The sequence below is a fragment of the Camelus dromedarius genome, chromosome 2 (genome assembly GCF_036321535.1).
Source record: "Camelus dromedarius isolate mCamDro1 chromosome 2, mCamDro1.pat, whole genome shotgun sequence".
Classification (NCBI taxonomy): Eukaryota; Metazoa; Chordata; class Mammalia; order Artiodactyla; family Camelidae; genus Camelus; species Camelus dromedarius.
Genome location: NC_087437.1, coordinates 2,846,720 through 2,868,866, shown reverse-complemented (window position 1 = coordinate 2,868,866; position 22,147 = coordinate 2,846,720). Strand labels below are relative to the sequence as shown.

The following is a 22,147-nucleotide window of genomic DNA, read 5'->3' as shown; positions in this document are numbered from 1 at the left end:
AAAAGAATTAGCGGATTAGAAAGGCGGGAAGTGGGGGGAGGGGATAGCTCAGGGGTAGAGTGTGTGCTTAGCAAGCACAAGGTCCTAGGTTCAATCCCCAGTACCTCCATTAAAAAATAAAAATAAACAAACAAATAAACCTAATTACCTGTTCCTCTGTCAAAAAATAAAACTAAAAATAAAAAAAGAAAGGCAGGAAACAAGGACTAGATCCAAAACCCAGCATCGAGGGCAGCTGGGTCCAGGACGGGGGGTGGGGCACTTCTTAGAGAGTCCTACAGATCCAGGGCCCTGGACCTTGCTGGTGAGCAAGAAGAATCTGGCCCAGTTGGACCAGTTACAAGCCACCGGGTGGATCCTGGGGACACCACAGATCTGGCAATCACTGCATATTTAATATAAAGCATTTGTTCATCTACAAGATTGTCCAGAGAACACGAGTTTTGTGATATGCTAACAGGCATTGCACGAAACAGAGCTCCCTGGACAACTGAGTTTCAGAAATCCCTTCTGCATAGGGTCAGAGGGATTTCTTGGAAGGACTTTGCAGCACCTTGATAATAAGTGTTTATTGTAAGTCTCCAAGAAGAATATCTAGTTCATAGCATTTTGCAAACTAATTGGTTATGAAATGACCTTTTTTTCTTAAAAGGTATCATATTTCATTTATTTTTGAAACCCAGTGCCTGATTGAGTGCCAGACACCTAGAAAGCATGCATACCTGTTGGTTAAACAAATGAATGAATGTTTGCCACAAAGATTCACATAAATGGCATTAATGACTGGGGATGTGAAGGACGCCGGACACAGCAAGGTCATTATATTCAGTATCCAGAGGGAACTTTAATTCAAAAAGACTCATGCACCCCAGTGTTCACAGCAGCACTGTTTACAATAGCTAAGACACGGAAACAACCTAAATGTCCATCGACAGATGAGTGGATAAAGAAGTTGTGGTATATTTATACAATGGGATACTACTCAGCCATAAAAAAATAACAAAATAATGCCATTTGCAGCAGCATGGATGAACCTGGAGAAACCGACCTTTTAGAGCATTTTGGCAAAATATACGTTAGGAAGCATGGCTATAGTGACACAAACCAATGACATTTGCTTTCTTCTTACACACTGCACAGCACCGGAATGAAGTTATCAAAGAAAAGCTTAACTGTAACAAGTTCTGTTGTCACCAACTTAACTGTTTTACTCACCTCATCTCTCATCATTTCCTTCTCTTTTTTTCAAAATCTAGAAGGGATACTATTTTAATATGATTAAATAGCTTCCTCATCTTCATTTCCTCCTACTGACCCTCCTAGAGCAGAAACAGCTACTTCCCTTGAGGTGGTTAGTGATCATGACAGCGAGAGGGCCAGAAATAGAACCAGTGAATATTGAGCCCTGGAATTCCAACATAGAATTTTGCAGCAACTTAATGGTCTATAAAAGCAAGGTTTTTCAAGAGAAAAAGCATCTCTTAAATCTCTTAAACCAGCATTAACCAGCTAAGGGCTGGGTCTCTGAGCTATATTATACAGTTTCTTCTACACCCAGGCTTCTCCAACCTTAGTGGGCACATAGTCACCTGGCAGTCTTGTTAAAACTGCAGAATCTGTATAACTCATATGTGGAATCTAAGAAAAAAGAAAAAAGAAAAGAAAAGAAAAAAGAGGACACTAATGAACTCATCTACAAAAGAAACAGACTTACAGACATAGTAAACAATCTTACGGCTACCAGGGAAAGCAGGTGGGAAGGGGTAAATTTGGGAGTCTGAGATTTTACAAATGTTAACCACAATATATAAAAATGGATAAAAACCAAATTTCTTCTGTATAGCACAGGAAAGTATATTCAATATCTCGTAATAGCCCTTAATGAAAAAGAATGTGAAAACAAATGTATGTATGTATATGCAAGACTGGGACATTGTGCTGTGCACCAGAGATTGACACACTGTAACTGACTATACTTCAGTTTTAAAAAATGCGGAATCTCCTCAAAAGACTAGGAATAGACTTACCATATGACCCAGTCATCCTGCTCCTAGGCATATATCCAGAAGGAACCCTACTTCAAAAAGACACCTGCACCCCAATGTTCATAGCAGCACTATTTACAATAGCCAAGACATGGAAACAGCCTAAATGTCCATCAACAGATGACTGGATAAAGAAGATGTGGTGTATTTATACAATGGAATACTACTCAGCCATAAAAACCAACAACATAACGCCATTTGCAGCAACATGGATGTTCCTGGAGAATGTCATTCTAAGTGAAGTAAGCCAGAAAGAGAAAGAAAAATACAATATGCAATTGCTTATATGTGGAATCTAAAAAAAAATCATAAATACAAAACAGAAACAGACTCATAGACATAGAATACAAACTTGTGGTTGCCAAGGGGGCGGGGGGTGGGAAGGGGCAGACTAGGATTTCAAAATGTAGAACAGATAAACAAGATTATACTGTATAGCACAGGGAAATACATACAACATCTGGTGGTAGCTCACAGCGAAAAAAATGTGACAATGACTATATGTATGTTCATATATAACTGAAAAATTGTGCTCTACACTAGCATTTGATGCAACATTGTAAAATAACTATAACTCAATAAAAAATGTTAAATAAATAAATAAATAAAATTTTAAAATGCGGAATCTGACCTGTTAGGTCAGAGTAGGGCCTGAGATCCTGCATTTTAATAAGCTCCCAGGTGATGCCGGGACGACACCCTGAGTGAGGACATACTGAAAGGAGGCCACTCCATGGATGTATGACAGCTCCAGTGAGGCTTGCTGCCCTAGGGTAGAAAGAAGATAAGACGGAAGTGGGGAGCCCAGAGTTCTCCCTTCCAACCTGAGGGAAGGTGGAGGGAACAAAGGAGGCAGAGGAAGGTAAGATGCACCTCAGCCTCCGTTATTTGGGCCTGAGCCCCCGAGAACAGAGGTGCACCAGGAAGGGGTTCCAGGGATTTCCAAAAAGGAAGAATCCTGTCCCGCTGTGGTTCCCAGTGCTGGAATGAAAATCCTGAGTGTGGCCCCCTGGCCTCAAACAAAATTTCACGATGAGAAATGATGAGACAGAGGGAAGTCCTCAGTTAACTGTCCAATGCTGCCTTGTGGCCCCATGGGTGGTACCTGAAGCTCCCCAAAGCCCCTGAGAGTTAGTCTGCGGGGGCTTCACAGAAGCACTTCCAGTAGGGAGGCCCAGTCAGACTTCTGGGATACCCACAGCACAGGACGAGTCAGGGCCAAGTTAACCGGGAAGCAGGCGCACTGAGAGAGGCCAGACCATTGGGTTCCACCACAGACATCGACCCAACTCCCCTCTGAAGGAGCTGGTGGCCCTTGACCTTGGAGTTCTCCACACCAGGGCGCAGCCCAGCCCAGGCCCTCCCCTACGGAGATCAGAGCAGACCCAGAAGACAATGCAGCCCAGAATCCCATCTCCACCCCACCAGCCATGGCCACAGAACCACAGCCCTAAAGTACTCACCACGACGTTGAAGAGCACAATAGGTGAGGAAAGGAAGACAGTGTTTATACAAAGAAAATAAACTTCTAGACGTGGCATCAATTCCTGGGTTGGACTAAAATAATTCCGTTGTTGGGGGAGGGTACAGCTCAGTGGCAGAGCACCTGCTTAGCATGCACGAGGTCCTGGATTCAGTCCCCAGTACCTCCATTAAAAATAAATAACCTAATTACTCTCCACCCCCCCCTCAAAAAAAAACCCTCAAAATAAAAAATTCCATTGGACTAAACAGTGGGACCCAGCAGTTAATTAGGAAACAAAGCGCAGAAGGGGTGTAGTCCCAGTTCTAGAGATCAGCAACCGTGGTCTATTTTGGCTGGACACACTACAGCCGGGCTCCACTGTGATTTCAGGCTTGTTAGTTATGTCCAAAGACTCTCAGGCATTTAGAGGAATTAAATGCCTCCAAGTGGTTAATTTCCTCTTGTCAAAAGTACCCTTCTTAGGTGGAACTTTAAAGAAATGACCCCACCTTTAGCTCCTTTCTCTTCCGCAAATAATTTTTTGTGTGTGGTCTGACACCTGGAAGAATGTTTCAAAGGGAAATGCCTTCTTGAAACAATGCCTGTCCTGACACCGGACATTGAATGATTAAATCATACTGTCTCTGCGCTCCCTCTAAACTTAGGCTGCCAGGAAGAGGTGTAGAGAACTGTCCAAGAGCTGTCCCAGCATCCTTGACACCGAAGCCGCTGACATGGGCTCCCTTGGATCCCGAGTGGGGAGTGATCTGACCCACCAAAGGGATTTAAACACCCCTCCCAAACCAACCACAGATGAAGAACACTGATCACTCCAAGACACACACACACACGCACACACACACACACACACACACAGTGTCCAGATTCTGAAGCTATAGCAATGCCTCTTAACTAAAAGCCTCACAGCAGGCAGAGAAGAAGATTTCAAAAAAAAAAAAAAAAAGAGGAGGATTAAAAAAATTTTTTTTAAATTTTTTTCAGGGGGAGGTAATTAGGTTTATTTATTTATTGAGTGGAGGGAATGGGGATTGAATCCAGGACCTGGTGCATGCTAAGTACGAACTCTACCACTGAGATAGACCCTTCCCCAGAGGAGAATTTCTCAGGGTCTCTGGGATGTTTCCTTGGGTGACACACCCTTCCTGCTTCAGTCCCAGCCCCATCTCCATTCCCATATGAATCTGTGCCCAATGGAGCTAATGCTACTGCTGCAGAAGTGTTTCATCTTCCAACCTGCTCAGATAAGTAAACAAATAAACGCAAAGTTGAGAAACCACGTGTATCAGAGAAACAGGAGCTCTTGTGTCAACAAATCAGATGCAGGCTAGCGCTTTCCAGAACGTGCAAGGAGGGACAGGAAGCCCTCTATAAACATTGCTTGAAAAGGAGATGGTATTTTATTTTATTTTATTTTAAATTTCAGGGTTATTTATTTATTTTTAAGTTGAAGTAGAGTCAGTTTGCAATGTTGTGTCAACTTCTGGTGTACAGCATAACATTCCAGTCATACGTACACATACGTATATTCCTTTCCATATTCTTTTTCATTTTCAGTATAGGTTACTGCAAGATATTGAATATCATTCCCTGTGCTGTACAGTATGAGATGTTATTTTAAATTAGTGTATAAGCAAAGACAAAAAGACCTATCAGTGATTAGTAACAACAAGCAAGGAGCTAATATCCCAGGAGCGAGGGGACATACAAAGAAAGTCGACCCAGCTACATTCTAACTACTCTCTGGACTACGATTGTGAGTGGTGCCCGCCAGCCCCTTAGAGGGGAGAAGATGGGTCACTCATGTCCTTTATTGTGTGAGTGCATAGCTAACCGTACTGGATTCTCAGTAAAAGCTTTGTCATCGTCATAAAATTCTGGGTATAATCTTGAATATCCAGACACATACTGGGCAGATCATAGCTACTCACAGAGTAAAAATGATGGTGCCCTCCCCCCCACAGGAAGAATTCAGATGGCATGTCCTCTGGCAAACTCTCTCACCATGAGCTACCTGTTCGAGAGGCCTGTGACATCAGTGTTCAACTCCTCTAAGGGAATGATATGTTCCCATCGCTTAAAGAAGCTGGACCCTGTTCCTTTGGAACATGTGGAAGACCATCAGACAAAACAAAGTTTGGCAAAGCTCAAACAGATGTCTTTGTTCCCCAGCCCACCATGAGCTCCAGGCCCCTGATGCAGACGGGGGTGGAGTGAGGGGGGTGCCCCCTCCCAGGTCTGGGAACAGACTGGACTTTCCTGCCTCCTGCCTTGGCTCACTGAGGGCACTTGCCTTTCTAAATCACGTGTCCACAAAGACTCAGATGGACTCTCACTTCCTTGGCCACTCAGACGTTCACTGACCTTCCTGTTCACGGAAGTTTCTTGAGCAAGGATTGATTACACCGTCTGGCAGTGTTTAATCATTGCACTGTCTTGTATTCCTTAGGGTATAGTTTTTTTTTTAATGGAGGTGCTAGGGATTGAAACCAGGACGTCATGAATGCTAAGCATGAGCTCTACCACTGAGCTATACCTTCTCCCTTAAGTTTTTTGTTTCTGTTTCATTTTGTTTTGTTTTGTTTAGTTCTAGGGCATTTTCCAAAAAAAGAATTTGAAGACTCCACAGGCCCCTTCGGAAGCTCTCTGCTGCTCTCTCCTGGCAGTTTGTGGCATTACATCAGGTCTTTCAAGGAACTCAGTTGCCTTAACTCTCTAAACTCTGGTGAAATCCTGTGCATTGGGTGTGCCTGGTGACAAACGGCCCCTTAAATCCAGCACATGAGAGATGTTCTTAAGTTTCACTTTGTTTCTTTAGTACTTACTTGCCTATCTCTTACGCAGCCACTCAGAATCAGCTAGCCCTGCCTTCGTTAGATACTATTGGATCTCAAAGGCTCCGCTAAAAAGTCATCCATCTGTATCCGGCTTTTCCTGAAAAACGCTACTCTATGTGGGGCACTGAAATTTTAGGCAACTCATTAGGTTGCTCTTTTTCTGACTCCTTATCCACATAAAAGGTTAGATCTGATGGTATACAGTGGTAATTCTCAACTATTAATTTACATAAGAATACCTGCTGAGCGTGTTAAAAGTTAAATTTTCCAGATAAGCCCCAAGAAACTCTAATTTTCCAGGTGGGTCCTAAAGATCTGTGTTTTTAACCTGCACTAGCTAATTCAGATGTAAATGATCCATGAGAAACTGTAGTCCACACTTCATCTTCTATTTCTGTTTATCCCATTCCTTGACTCTGCCAAAACTACACTCCGAGGCTTCAAAACAGAGTACCAGCCCAGCAAGGACTTGGGGTAAAGACAGCTTCTGTGAATAAGCCTCCTTTATAAGCACAAGAATCACGATTCTCTCTCCCTGCTGTGTGATGATGGAAGTGCCCCAAACGTGCCCGACACTAGCATCTGATGTCAGGCAGAGTGCTATAATTTAATAATGCTCATCCATAATTTATCACCCTGGACCTGCAGCACACAGAATTGATACATAACTGAGTGAGCAAATATTTCAGCCCCCAGGAGGAGCCGAATAACTCAGAGACCGGGTCTTGGAGCTTAAAAGAAAAGAGGCAGCTTTATTACTGTGCCGGGCAAAGGGGACTCACAGCAGGCTGACGCCTTCAGAACTGTGAGCCTACCTTGGGGATGGGGTGGGGTGGGTATACAGCCAGAGCTCAAACAATAAAGCATCGATAACGATCAGCAGAATCATTTTCTCATCAGAAGTCTCAGAGGGGCGTCATGATGCCTCCAGGAGACCAATTCTATAGAGGCCAGTGGTTGTCACTCTTCCCATCTCTTTATCTCGTAATCACTCCAGGTGTGGTCTTCTTGGTACTTAGCCTACTTTGTAAGGTTACAGTTCTGTGACCTTCTCCCTGGAGAACAAGTCAGAAACCAAGTATGATTACAGCTTTTGATTACTGGAATAAAGCAGGAACAGTAAGATCGATAGCTTTAGTTTTAACAACGGGCCTGGAACTGTAAGTAGCAACCGGTCAGTCAGGTCAGTTGACCGTTTTAAGGGCAAGGATGAGAATAAGCAATCTGTTAACCTAAATGTGGCCATTTTATTAATCCTCCTTCAAGGAGACTGGTAACTGCCCTTTAGAGTGCTCTGTGGGGATCCTTCCTTAGGCCTGGAGATGGAACTCAAGAGGGTTTTGTTTTTGTTTTTGTAATAAAGTTGTGCGTTTTAAATGTATTTATTTATATTTTTTTTTAGTGGGGGAGATCATTGGGCTTATTGATTTATTTAATGGAGACACTGAGGATTGAACCCGCGACCTCATGCATGCTAAGCATGCTCTCTACCACTGAGCTGTACCCGGCCCTCCACCCCCAAAAGTGTTTTTTTAATGGTTATTTGCTTACTCAAACGAACACTTACCAGACTAATGGGGCTCCCTCATATTGTTAAGACAAACCCCAAAGAGAAGCACACCACCAGCTTCTGCAGCAGCCGGTGTTAGTTTCCGTGCGTTTCAGGGGCCGTGCCTGGGGGGGGGTAGTGTCTCACGGACTTCACTGTGCATGGAAATCTCATGGGCTCTTGTTAAAATGCAGATTCTGATTCGCCCGATCTAGGGTGGAGCCTGAGATTCTGCATTTTTTTAACAAGTTCCTGGGTGCTTCTGATGCGTGCTAGTCCTCGGACCGCAGAGCAGCGAGGCCTTCTTTGGGTTCTGTCCTGGACACAGGCTGCCTGCCTGGCAATCCTGGTGTCACTGCTTACTAACCCTGTGACTAGGGGCCAGGTGAACTTGGAGCCTAATTATTTCATGTGTAGAACAGGACGGAGGGTTAGTGTGAGAATTAAAATAGGCACGTATAAAACCCGTAAAACTGGGCACGTGGAAATCTTCCAACAAATGTACATCATCATGGCCGCAAGACGACGCAACTTCCCGCAACATCTGCGTTAGACTGTGATCTCAGCTTTCAGACATTCCAGTCCCGTCCTTCCTGGACCCTCCTCCAACCCGCCGTCTTCACCACCCCCACATTATCTCCAGCTGATACACTAGGAAAAGGAGGGGGTGCTGTGTTGGAAGCAGAGAGGTGTGAAGATGCCATCCATGCTGGCTTTGAAAATGGCGGCAGGGACCGTGAGCCAAGGAACGCAGGTCTAGAAGCTGGAAATGCCACGGAGGCAGATTCTTCCCTAGACCCATGAGAGAGGGCCCGGCCCCGCCAGCAACTTGCCTGTGGCCCAGCGACACTGAATCTGGACTTCTGGCCTCCAGAACCATGAGAGAATGATACAGATTTGTACCTGGCTGACTCATTGCTGTATTTTTCCTATTTCATTAGGGCCGCACCAAGATTGCTCCCTTTTTCCTTCCAACTCTCCTCCTAGAATGCAAATTCCCTAGGGCACGGTCCCCTCTCACTGTATCCTAGCAGCTGGAACAGGGCCTGGCACACAGTGGATGCTGGATAGATACTGGCTGAATGAGCGAGTTGCAGCCACCTCCTCCTCACTGCCTCCCTGCAGGAGCCTGCATACAGTCCCTTGAGCTCAGCAGTGCTCCTGTCCACCCACAGCTCCACACTGGAGATGAACCTGGATTCTGAGAGGTGAATACAGGCAAAATCAATCCCAGTTTGCCACTGACAAAACAATACAAGGGAAAGGCGAGCCCTCGCTCTTAAAAGCAGCAAGTCACTATTGGAAAAAGAGAAGTGAACATGTGTTGATTGCAGAGGAGGAAATGAAATCTGAGAGGTTAAGTAACCCGCCCAGGGTCACAGAATAAGGATCATTCTTCAGGTTTATATAACCAAACTTTATATACAGTGTGATTTCAAGTTTTACTGAACAGTGGTTCTCACAGTGCTCCCAGGGCGACCGGCAGCTTATCACTGGGAACTTGCAGAAATGCACATTCCCAGGCCCTGTCCCAGACCTACCGCAGCAGAAGCTCTGGGGGTGGGCCCAGGACCTGTGTTTTAACAAGTGTTCCAGGGGATGCTGTGCATATGTGAGTCTGAGAACCGCCGTCCTCTACCATGCTGCCCTCAGCATCTTCCAACCCTCCTTTATCCTGGGAATATTTAAAAAGGAGAAACCTACTTGCAGTGCCAACTGGTGCCTGCTGAGGCCCTGCAGGCCTCAAACTCCCAGCCCTTAGGCGTCTTTGAGAGATAAACTACTGAGGGGCGTTTGCCTCAGCAGAATTAACAGCCCTGGGAAATGGCTAGTCTCACGGTGCCTCAGGCCGACTTGTCACAGCCCACGTCTGCTCCTTATTGGGATCATAAATTCCACCACCCTGCTTTTGTCAGCCCACGTCTCCATCTTACTGAGACGTAAATCGTCTCTCCTCCTGTGAACCAAAGCCCCCACCCCGTTTACAGCCAGTCAGAAATCCGTCCCCTTCCCCTTTGTGCTCACAGCCCTTCCCCAGTAACAGGCCCTGCACACTCACCCTCGCGGCTCTCGCAGGCCCCTCTCGTCTGTGTGGCCCGCTGTTGCCTGTAGCTGGGACCTAATAAACTTTCCTTTATTCTCAAATTTCCCTTGGTAAAGTCTTTTACCACCCATGACGCCAGCCCTCCTTGTGTCCCCCAACACTACTCCTAAAAATATTTAAACGTTAAATCAGACGACCCAAGAGTTACCCTTAAAAGTGGAGACTTGCCTGGAGCATAAAGCCAGGAGTAAAGAGAGAAAAGATTAGTATTTCTCATAGGAAGGGAGTTTGAGAGAAAACTCCCCCAAATGTTCATCCCAGTCCCACCCCCCTCCCACCCACCACAGTCCGTGGGCCCCTTAGCACGTGGGGGACGGATCCCTGGCATCCTGCGCAAGCTGTGGAGTTATGGGAAAGTCTTGATTTTAGGGATGCTCTGAAGCGGACAATGGCCGGATGTCAGCTTGTGAAGGGAGACAGACATTATTTTATATTTTCTATTTCACACGAAGGAAGGCAGAGGCGAAAAGTGGGATCTTGGCAATTTTAAGCCAATTAGGTATACTGAAGGCCAGGAGAGGAAACAAAAGATTTTCAAATAAAACATAGTATCTAAGGGTGACACGAAGTTTGGGATGTTTCAAAAAACACTCAGGCAAAATGAAAGGAGTGGAGAAAAGATTTCACCTTCTTTCAGAAGATTGGCAAAGCATTAACAACTTCAAACAGGGGAAGTGGGAGTTCAGGACAAGTCTCCCCACTGTTGTGTGTATTTGAAAATTTTCCATAATAAAGATTTTTTTTTTAATTTTGGGCGAGTCGGTACTTAGGTTTGTTTGTTTGTTTGTTTGTTTCTTTATAATGGAGGTGCTGGGGATTGAACCCAGGACCTTGTGCATGCTAAAAGCACACACTCTACCACAGAGCTGTAACTCCACCCCCTCAAAAAAAATTTCTTTAAAGAGAAATACAATCCTAATGCTCAGATGAGAGGTAAGACATGTGAACACTTGAACCTGCTGAAGGTGTCTGTTCCAGGGACTTGTAGTTAAACCACACCATGGTTTGATCTGAGCTGAAGTCACTGTCACCTGTAGGTTCCAGAATGCTGACCCTAGAAGAGAAAAATCCCCACATTCATACGTTTAAGGATAGCCACACACATAGTGAAGCAGACATACTTACGTTAAGGAGTCAGATAAGCTGGGGCACTGGACAGATAAGGTGGAGGAGAGGGGGGAGGGTCCAGGAGATGCCCACCTCCAGCACAGAGGGGCTTCACATCCTCTAAATGGGCACCAGCAAGAGACCGGTTAGAACCCAAAAGCGGCAACTGTGCGGTAGCGAGAAGGACCTAACCGGACAGGACCCAGTGCTCACTGTAACATAATTAACACCTCGGTTTAGGCCCCTCCATGGGTGTTTCTGTGTGCATCACGGGTAAGGACACGTGCAAAGGGGCCAAACATGACTAAGCACTCCAGGGACAAGAGTCGTCAACCAACCAAGAGACCACCTCTAAGCGAGGCTGTAAGAGAAGGGGGCAGAGACCACCGCTCTCCGCCCCTGGATCAGCCCGCCTCCCGTTCTTGGAGGGGTGCTTTTCTTAAATAAGCCCTTTAAAATCTTTCGCTACACAGCGCACCGTCTCCCCCCTGCAGTCTTATCTTTTGGGTAAGACAAGGACTGGAGTCATTTTCCTTTCCTTTTGGGGTAACACTTAGACTAAAAAACAAAATCTTATTTATCTAAAATTCAAATTCAACCAGGTGTCCTGTATTTCTATTTGCTAAATCTGGCAATCCTACCAATATTCTGTTATCTAACTAAAATTTGACACTATGATCAAAGATTGATCCAAGTATATTTTCTACCTCAGTTCATGTCGCCTTCCTCCCCATCCCACTCAGCCTCTGTCTCTCCTCCTCCGTCCTGATACACTTCACCCCCGTTTTCCTTCCTCGTGTCTGTACCGTATGGTTAATCTCCTCCACAGTAAATCTGTTTCACTCACACAAATCAATGGAAAATGAGACTGGTGTGTGGTAAACCTAGATTCAAAACAAGGTCAAGTTAACGTCTCACCGGTGTTGGTGTTACTGCCTTTCTTCCCAGCACCAGACGCACAAAAGTCAAGGATGAGGAAGACCGAGGAAGGAAAGGGACAGGACAGGGGACAGGCAGCCAGTCCAGCCCTGAGTCCTCCCAGTTTCACCAGAGAGAAGGGTATTTTAGTTCCTTAAGATGTGAATCCAGGTAATTGATCTTTTTTTTTAAAAGAAAAGACAAATTTTATCTTGCAGAAGTGATTTTTTTTAAGAGGGGGCAGGAGAAGCAAGAGGAGGAAATATTAATGCCCAGAGCCCTTTTGCTAACATTTTGTAAAACAGAATTTCACAAGGGTTCCAGTCAGTCCTCAGCCCCTGTAGGTGGTGGATGCATCGCAGACTTATAAGGAGAGGTAAGTCCAGAGGGTGGAGGGAGTACCTGGAATGCTGACATGAGGGTTTAGTGTGAAAGAAACAGGGCTTTTGGCAGGAAGAGAGGCACCCAGGCCTTCAGGGACCTCAGTTGTTGCGGCACAGCAGGGTGTCAGGACACCACCACTAGGCATCTTGTTTGCAGGTGACAGAAATGTGACAAACAGGGAATTTACTGGGTCTTGCAAATGAAAAATATTGCCTGCCTTATCCGTAAACAACGGATGTTGCAGGCCTCGAGTCATCACCTTGCAACCACTCTGCCGGTGCACCCAGAGGGGACTTGGGGTGGGAACCGGTTGCCCACCATCCAGCCCTCGGTACTACAGCCGCCCTGCCGGTGCACCCAGAGGGGACTCAGGGTGGGAAAGAACAGGACCCTGGCCCCAGGCAGCTAGATGCAGATCAAAGGAATGATTTCAGTGAGCCCAGACTTCTACACCTTCCCATACATAGGAAAGTGCTAAATTCCTTAACTTGAGATGTCTCGTTTTCTTCAATTAATAGTAATCTTTTGATGTTCCAACTACCTGGTCGTTGTTGCAAAAACTCCTATATATCCCGACCCCTCCCCTGCCTCTTCGGAGCGGCCCTTCAGAGCAATCTGAGAGGCTGCCATCCCAGGTTCAAAGGGGGTGCAAGTCCTCAGAAATATCCACCAAAAAAAACATAATTCTCAACTTTTAGGCTGTGCTCTTCCCCCCCTCCCCAGCCAAATGTCTCAGGACAGAAAAGTCCAGGAATTGTCTAGTTTCTAGTGTGACTTTCTTCAGGGACTGAAACCATGTCACATCAGCTCCATTCTCAGAACCGACTGCCCCTTGGGGGTTTTATTTGGCACAAAAAAAAAAAAAACAAAACCAGTTTTGCGTATTTGCAGGGTCAAGGCCTGCAGGAAGGAAACAGAAAAGGATCCTTTCCCCCACAGAACCAGAAAAAGCCCCTTTGGGAAGTGCTGGCTGTCCGCGGGGTTGTGACTCCACTCCTGAACCAATTAATACACGGAAACCAGTTGCACCTCTATACACTCACAATGAAACGGCAGAAAGGGAAATTAAGGAAATGATACCAGGCAACCCTCTGCTTGGCTTAGGGACCCGGACCCAGGACAGGCCACCCCAGACACGCAGCCTGAAATAGGAGAAAGGGCCCTCCTGGCCCGTCCTCAGGCGCTCAGACTGCCTTCTGTGCGTGAGAAGGATGCTCTCCGGGCTTCGTTCGGATGCGTCTGTACCCGTGAATGTCAGCTCCTGCTCCTCGGACTACACACTCAGAAGTGAGGCAGCACAAGGAGAAAGGAAAAGTCTGGTGGCACTGAGGAGCGACACGTCCAAAGCATCCCACGAGTGTCCTTCAAACCCAGGCTGCTGTCCTGCAAGGGGCCCTGGGCAGGAACTGGAAGGAAGACAAAATGGAACGAGATAAAATGCAGGGGCTGCGTGGAGGGCCAGTTACACTGCTGACTCCAGAGGCCTGACTGACCTGTGGGACTGGTTGCCAAGTCCCCTGAGAAGAAACCTCCAGGGACCTGGGGCTGCGGCAGGGTTCCTGGTCACGGCTGCCCCAAGAGTTTCTTTGGCAAGTTAGTTGCATAGGGTGTAAAAATGAATGGGCGGAATATTCATTGCGGAGGGAAGGATTTGGGGTCATATTGCCTGATTATCATCCCAGCTCCACCTTCCTGAGGGGAGGAGGGGTTTTTGTCCTTATTTAGTCTGGATCAGCCTTGTCATGGTGTCAGTGCACGATGGGTACTTCTGATCTGTAAGGCTAATTTTATTGAAATGAGGGCATAATGAGCAAAAGGTTACATTCGGACACTGGAAATTCTTGCCTTTTCTCACCTTTCTTTGTCGGTCTCCAGGCCACTCATCACCCCAAAAGGTGTGACCACTTATCAGCCCAAAGGTTCCTGTTTTCTTTCTCTGCCCAGGGACCGCTGGTGCTTACATGATGTGTGGTGTATTTGGCTTGTGCCCCTCCTTTCTGCCCAAGTCATGCCATTTGGTCTGTGTGTCTCTTTCTCTGCTCATATCTAGCTGTCTGCCTGCTCTAACCCTTGCTGCTTGCTCTTAGGACAGTCAGCAAACCTGACTGACCGACCAGTCACTGCTCCCAGCCCCAGCATCATGGTTAAAGCAAAAGTTATTGATTTTACTGTTTTTAACTTTACTTTGGCAATTAAAATTTATAATCATGTTTGGCCTCTGAGTTGTTCTCCAGGAAGAAGTTCCCAGAAGTGTAACCCTGCAAAACAGGCTAATTTGTCAAAAAGGGAAACACGCCACAGGTGTTAACGCGCTAAAAAGACTGGAAAAGTTACAACTACCAGTCTCTATAGAACTGCTGCCTGAGGACGTCCTGACGCAAGAAACCTTGTGACAAGAGGAATGATTCTGTTGATTGCTGTTTTGCTTAAGCTATGATATACAATCACTCCACCCCATCTCCAAGGTGGTGCACAGTTTTGAAGGTCCCACCCTGCTGTGAGTCCCCTTTGCCCAGCAAAGTAATAAAGCTGCCTCTTTTCTTCTAAGCTCCAAGACCCGGTCTCTGGGTTATTTGGCTCCTCGGGGACAGGGCCGATCTTTCTGCAACAAAGGAGGCAGGGAACCAGGGAAATGAAACTCATTGCCTAGAGAATCCTTTAAATGTAATCTATGCCTCAGGTGATGCTTTTGCTTGAGTGATGGAAAAAGTTACCCTAAGGGAGCAGAATGTCCCACCAGCTTAACTTGTTGGACCACACTGAGAGTCCTGCCTGCTTGTCTTCTTTCTGCAAAGGGTTCTCTCCACCAAAGAGAAGAATGATCAGAGGGAGGAAGGAGCTTGCAAAGGGACAGCCAATGAGAGGAAGATGAGAAGCCTCAGGAGACTGTGAGGGAGTGTGTAGCTCAGTGGTAGAGTGCATGCCTATCATGCATGAGGTCCTGGGTTCAATCCCCAGTAACTCCATTAAATATAAGTAAATCTAATTATCTTCTCATCCTCCCAACCAAACAAAGAAGCCTTAAGCAACTAAAGCAGGTTTCCCTATGAATTCTTTCCAGCTGGCAGATAAAACCCTCCTTTTGTGGAATCCCACTGGGGAGTCGTCCACCTGTCTGCTAACATTCCATCACCTGCTCAGTCCCCTTCTGCTATTTCACTCCGTAATAACACTTTATTGGGGGGGGGGGAGCGGTAATTAGGTTTATTTATTTATGTATTTTAGTGGAGGCACTAGGGGTTGAAGCTAGGCACATGCTCTACCACTGAGCTATACCCTCCCCAGCCATGGAAGCACTTTGGTGAGTGGATGTAATGACAATGCATTGTTCTTAATCCACCCTCTCTTTTCTGGTAAATGCAGCCAATTTTTCTTTAGATAACCTCCCCCTCCCAATCTTAGTGTGGTCTGAATGGGGCAGAATCAACTCCCCCAGCTCTAGAAATGGGCAAAGAATGAAGGCCCAGTGGCTTCAGAGAATTCCATGGCCATCGCTATGGGACTGGTTCAGAACCAGACGAGTGAGACTTAATCAGAGGACTTGTGCTGGAACTTTCCAGAAGACACACTTTTTTTTGTCCCACTGGGAAGGAGGTCAGCTTGGTCCACTGACCACCACTTGGAGAGCATCTTTCTAACCTCATCACAGAGAAAAGCAGATCCAAGAAAAGGAGAGAAACAGATGCCTGGTAACATGACTTGGGTACCTGGATCCAGCCGTGTCTGAAGCCAAAGAGGAAACCAAGATTTCTCACTTAAAGTCCTGCCACACTGTAAGGACATTCAGACACTCCTGTGGAGAAGTCTGGACGGCAAAGAGCCCAGCCTCTGGCCAACAGCCAGTACTGACTGCCGACCGCAGGAAACAGCCAAGACTTCCTCCATCAACAGCCTCACGGTAGCCTCACTGGAGACTGGAGCCCGGAGCTCCCAGCAAAGCTGCTCCCAAGTCCTTGTCCCTGGGAAGCTGTGTCAGGTAACAGAGGCTCGTCATTGCTCTCTGCCAGTGAGTGCTGGGGTAGATGTGCATGTAGCAGGAGGGACCTAATGCACTGAGAGGAATAAGACTCCAGCCTCCAAGACTCAGGAGAGGCAGGACTCCAGCCCCAGAAGAAGGGGCCACGGAGCTGGGGACCAAGGCAGGAACTTGGAGATGGAAACTGGGGGCCATCAGAGCAAGAGGAACCCCGTGCTGGCCTGAGTCCTGGAGTTGAGCCATGAATTCTGAGGGTTTCATCTCTCCCTGCCATGGAGTCCCCTTGACCCTTGATGCTAAGCCTGGGGCAGGACGGAGCCTGGAAGGTGGGCTGGTTAGTGGGCCAGTCCCACTGCAGGGGCCAAAACCCGGGAGAGATGCTGGCTTCCTGGTCTGGCCCCAGCAGCCTGAGGTCTCAGGGGCTAAACGGCCCCAGGGTGAGTTGTCTGGTGCCACCAGACACAGAGACCGAGGGATGAGTAGAAATCACACCCCTCGGCAGACCGAAGGTCTTAGGACAACTCGGAAGTTGGGGAGTCCAAATCAGAGCTGCAAAGGAGGATATAACTGACACAGAACAGAGACATCTCAGGATGAAGGCGGGAATGGGGGGGACCTGAAAAGGGCAGGACCCCCAGGGCCAGCCAGGTACTAAGGACCAAGCCTTTACATGCATCTGCTGCTGTATTTTGAACAGAGCTTGCTGCCTCCCACCTCCAGATCCTGAGCCTAAAATCAAAGAGGGCACCTGGTGATCTGCATCTCTAGGAGTCCCCAGTCCTCCAACTGCTCCCGGGGCACCCTGAGAAGCCCTGCGCCAGGCAGAAAGACGGAGCTCACGCAGGACTAGGGGACTGGGCCCGTCACAGCAGAAAGAATCTGCGGAGGAGACGGCCTTGAGCCCAGAGCCATCCGTGTGCTCCCTGAGTCTAGTCCGACGTCTGCGTATCCCGCCCTGACGCCCCTATTTCTCAAGCCCCCCTCCCCTGGCTCTGTGCTCATCTTTTCACCACTGAACGTGGAGTAGCTGTAAAATCATCACTATCATTTACCGAGCCTCTAATGTACTCTACTGACGGCACGTTTGACAATTCTGATGTCAAACCTGGTGAGGGGAATACTCTTATTATCCCCAAGGTCCAAATGGAGAGAACCCAGAGCTTACAGCAGGTGGTCAACTGGCCCCAAATCACCCAGGAAATGGCAATAAACCTTTAGAAGTTGTCCTAACTGTACGACAGTGACAGGGGTGGATCCCTTTGGAAGCAGGCGTTTCCCCGCAGAAAAATCCCGAAGGTGACAGAGTCCCACTTAACGCGCTTAAGCTGTCATTTCTTTCCAAAGAGAAATGAGACGGAGGTGGTACCTTGTTTAATGACATCATGGATGCAGCTCATTTCCTTCTAAGGCAGAATCTAATTGAGGTTCCTTCGATTTTTTTCCTAAAGAACCCCTGCTATACGGTAATCTTCTAGAAACATCTACTAGAAGTCAGGGGGAGTGTCTATGCTGATTATTTCTTTCCTGTCATGTGCACAGGTGACCCACCCGTGCCCTGCGCATCTGTATCTCTGCCCCAGAGATGACGCCTGTCTAACTCCATTTAGCGCTGCATTAATTACAGCTGGATAGGAAAACTGGAGCCCACTGAAAAGTTCAACATATACTTTTATGATCCCTACGATAAATACCATGCAGCACTCAAAAGTCATATATTTTAGAAAAGCTTTAGAATATTTAACATCAGGTACAGAATACATTATTAAATGAAAAAAAATCAGTTCATATTAACTTTTAAAATGTCCTGGATATCACTCATATGTGGAATTAAAAAAAAAGACACAAATGAACTTATCTACAAGGCAGAGACAGACTCACAGACATAGAAGAAAACTCACGGTTACCAGGGGGAAAGGGGGTGGGAAGGGGTAAACTGGGAGTTCAGAATTGGCAGACACTAACTACTGTATATAAAATAGATAAACAACAAGGTCCTACTGTACAGCACAGGGAACTAGATTCAATACCTTGTAGTAACATGTAAGGAAAAAGACTATGAAAAGGAATATACATGTATGACTGAATTATTATATCGTACATCAGAAATTGACACAACATTATAAACTGACTATACTTCAATAAAAAATAAATAAAAACAGTTTGCAGAAGGAAGGATGAATGGTCTGGTTAATAAGACTTATATAAAGGGTAAGAGAAATAAAGGTGCATGTGAGAAAGTGCACATTTGTGTGTGTATTTTGTCTGTTGGTGTGTGACTGTGTGTGGGTGTGTGTGTGTGTGGTTGGGGGACATCGGGTGTGGGGTGTGCATGGAGGTGTCTCTGGGTGTGTGGCTGTGTTTGTGTGTGTCTGGCGCAGGCAGGGTGAGTTTATGTGAGCACACATTCCCCGAGGAGGGAATTAATAAGCCAAGGTGTTTGCAGGAAACTGAAAGTGTGTCCTTAAAATTTGAGCCCGAGACACCTTGTTTACCTCATCCTAGATACAGTCTTTCAGTGAAGCTGCCGGGAGGAGAAAAAAAAAAAAAAAAAAAGAGGGGGCACCTGGATTTGAACCAGGGACCTCTTGATCTGCAGTCAAATGCTCTACCACTGAGCCATACCCCCAGACAGTAACATGTCTTCTACAAGTACTCATTCCATTCATATGAATTACACCATACTTGATAAATATCTTAGTGGCTGAGTTTCCTCCTGAATTAACATTCATCCCTGAATCCCTTCTGGTCACACCACCTCCTGCTTTTCCCAGACCACGTGGGGGACTCTCTTCCCAGTGCTGTGTTCTCAGTCTAGTTCCCCAATGTTTAAAAATACACCTGCAGCTGCCCATCCGTCTGTGGGCAGGTAGATGGGTGTTGTAAGTCTCACAGGTGCCACCAAGTGTCAGACATACAGGGGCTCTTAGCTGGGTATCCCCCAGCCAGAGGTTCGTGTTCAACTGGGAATTACAGGTGAATGTCATGTGTGTGCGTGTGTGCGCGTGTGTGTGTGTGCGTGTGTTGTATATTATGCATGATTGCAGGAAGGAAGATTTTCAAAGGGACTTCTTCTGGGTGAACTATCTCATTTTACAGTTGAGGGGGGAGTGAAAAAGTCCCAAATCCACCTTTGAACACCGCTAATTCCTAGTCCTTTGAGTTCCAACTGGAGAACTTTTACTTTTCCGTGTCTCCAAGACTGGGAAGAAAGGTGGAGGAGATCTCCATCATTACAGCAAGTTCTCCCTGAGGAGGCCCCTCAGCTGCCGAGAAACTCAGGGGCCGAGGGTAACCAGGGCCCCAGCTCACAGCTCCGAGGGCCGCAGACAACCCTTCGCAGCCTCTCCACCCTGATGTTCTATAGAAACCTCAGATCGCAGACCCAGTATGCCCCAAACCAAACTCGCTATCTTCCTGCCCAAACCTGCCCATCCTGCAATTTTGCTTCTTTATAATAACAATAGTCCATGTTCACAGAACACTTGCTGTGTGCCAGGCTCGGTACTAAAAGTTCTAGCCATAACTTCCCATTGAATCATCACCCCCAAATCCCACAAAATGGGCATTATGGTTAGCATACTGGTTTTGCCAGTGAGGAGACTGAGGCACAGCGTGGCCACACCTCTGGGAGGTGGCGGGGCCCCGGGTCCCAGGGAGGCTCAGAGAGGGGTGCCGGGCCTGCCTACTTCGCCATCTCATCAGCCTCCTCCTCGTCTTGGTGGGTGAGACCATGGTGTATTCAGCTGTTTGGCCGAAACATTAAACTCAGCTGTGGGCTCCTTTCAACTCTCTTCCCCAATTCCATTTGATCTCTGGGTATGGCTGATTTTCCCTTTGGTGTCACTTACGTCCATCCCCACCGCTGCACTGCAGGGCCGCCACCTCCCATGTGGCCTCCCGGCCTCCACCCCTCACATCCATCCCCCTGCTACTCCCAGTGGAGCCGTTGAAAACCAACTCTGTCAAGGTCACTTGTCTTAAAAGGCCTTCACGATAAACTCCAGGTTTCTCAGCACAACATAAAGACTTCTTACACCTTCATCCCATCTGCCTCTCCAGCCTCAACCTCCCTTCTGACACTCCCCACATCACACTTTGTGCTCCAGCTGCCTCCACCTGGCTCCAGCCTCTGCCCGGGACTCAAGCACCACTCCCCGCACCTCTGCCTGTAATTCACCCTCCTTCTGGTAAGATCTCGGTCTTCTGGGAAATCAGCCCCTCTTGGAAACCCCTGGAAGCCTCCCTGCTCTGGACAGAGGTAGCCGCTGCCTCCTCTGTGTTCCTGCAGCTCGGCGCAGCTCACAGCTGTCTGCCCTCCTATTCGACAGGCCTGCTTCCTGGCCAGGAGCACACTGAGCCCAGGCGCTGTGTCTTGTTCAGGTCTAAGTTCACACTTGGCACAGTTCTGGCACAGACTCGGTGCGCAGCACACATCATTCAAAGTGATTTAAAGACGCAGCCGTGCCTGGACTAAGGCCTGAGCCCAGCCCCAGCCTAGGTCCTGACTGCAGGCACCCAAGTCGGGGGGCTCAGCTGCAGGAAACCATGTGGGGATGGAAAGGTAACAGAATGCCCTCAAGCTTTAGAGCAAAAAAAAGAGCACAGTTCCCCAAGCTTCCGGCCAGTTTATCCATAGCAGCGCTCTCGGAATAAAGGCTTCTTTCCCTGACTGTCCCCAGGACAATGCACAGGGTGGGCATGGTCACTAAGTTCCTGGCTTTGCCCGCAGCCCAAAGGTTCTAGAACTCTATGGACAGTCCCAGCCCTTGGGAGCACTGCTAAGGGGAATTTTGTGGCAAAGCTTTTGACCAGAGAAGACCACTATGAGTAATATAATGAAGTCACTGAGAACGAACGGGGCTCTGAGCTCAAATCCTGAACCTGCCCTTTCTAGCATCTCGTCTCAGACTCCTCATGCAAAATGGAGATAAGGTATCTTGTAACATTTTGGTGAGAAATGGAGGAGATAATTAATGTTGACAACCGAGTGTGCCGTCTGGCACATACACAAATGACATTAGTTATGGTTCAACCAGCCATGAACTACAGAAGACGGTCAAGACAATACAGGCAAAATCAATCCATATTCTTAAGCAAAAGAGGAAAACCACACAGGGGGCACCTGGATTTGAACCAGGGACCTCTTGATCTGCAGTCAAATGCTCTACCCCTGAGCTATACCCCCAGCAGGCTGAACTCCTTTTTATAATCTATCTCTGTCTCAACATTATGGCTGTAAAACCTGCAGTGACTCAGGAACTATAATTAGAGACTGTCGCCTGGGAGGAGTCCAAGCATCAAAGCCTTAGAAAAGGTTTATTACGAAGAAAAGACCGGGCACCTGAGAACAACGTTCTCTGAACCGAGAAGCTCTCCTTAGGCTCCCCAAACCCCAAGTCTCTTCTGTCCCCCATGCTTCATACGAAGTGAACCTTGGTTGCATGTTTCCCACAAATGGCATCAGCAGGAAAATGCAGGTGACTCGACTCCGGTCACGCTCCCAGCAACGGGGGTTCTCATTCCTTGTCTGGTTTCACAGAACCAAGCTCATAACTGGAACTCAACAGACATGTGTGGCATCAAATTGATTCTGGGAAAAAATACATGTAAATAATGATTTGTGTGAGCTAGCTTTTCCCAGACATTAATTGTAAGACGATTTTACTCACGTAAAACAGGATGGTCGGTGAATGGCACTGTGGTGTAACACAGCTTGCCGGACACTCGGGATGCTCCCAAACCCA

The 22,147-nt window shown here is 47.2% G+C and overlaps 1 protein-coding gene and 3 non-coding genes across 6 annotated transcripts in view; 1 reads left to right on the top strand and 3 right to left on the bottom strand.

The window, feature by feature from the left end:
• Positions 1–7,121: 7,121 nt before the first annotated feature.
• LOC105088760 (glutathione S-transferase LANCL1) overlaps positions 7,122–22,147 on the bottom strand; it is a 76,565-nt gene continuing 61,539 nt past the window's right edge. For 2 of the 3 annotated variants that reach the window (XR_010382830.1, XR_010382831.1), the window contains 2 exons: positions 10,975–11,072; positions 7,122–7,420 (listed from right to left, as the gene is read on the bottom strand). Coding sequence is in view for 1 of the 3 variants with exons in the window: in XM_064490630.1 (XP_064346700.1) it covers positions 7,343–7,420 (78 nt within the window). In the remaining 2 variants the exon portion in view is untranslated. The remainder of the gene's footprint in view (positions 7,421–10,974; positions 11,073–22,147) is intronic. The other variant, XM_064490630.1, reaches the window with a different exon arrangement.
• On the top strand, positions 15,321–15,393 carry TRNAD-AUC (transfer RNA aspartic acid (anticodon AUC)). The gene has a single exon. It is a non-coding gene; the product is annotated as a tRNA-Asp (tRNA).
• On the bottom strand, positions 18,958–19,029 carry TRNAC-GCA (transfer RNA cysteine (anticodon GCA)). The gene has a single exon. It is a non-coding gene; the product is annotated as a tRNA-Cys (tRNA).
• TRNAC-GCA (transfer RNA cysteine (anticodon GCA)) lies at positions 21,517–21,588 on the bottom strand. Its single transcript has one exon. It is a non-coding gene; the product is annotated as a tRNA-Cys (tRNA).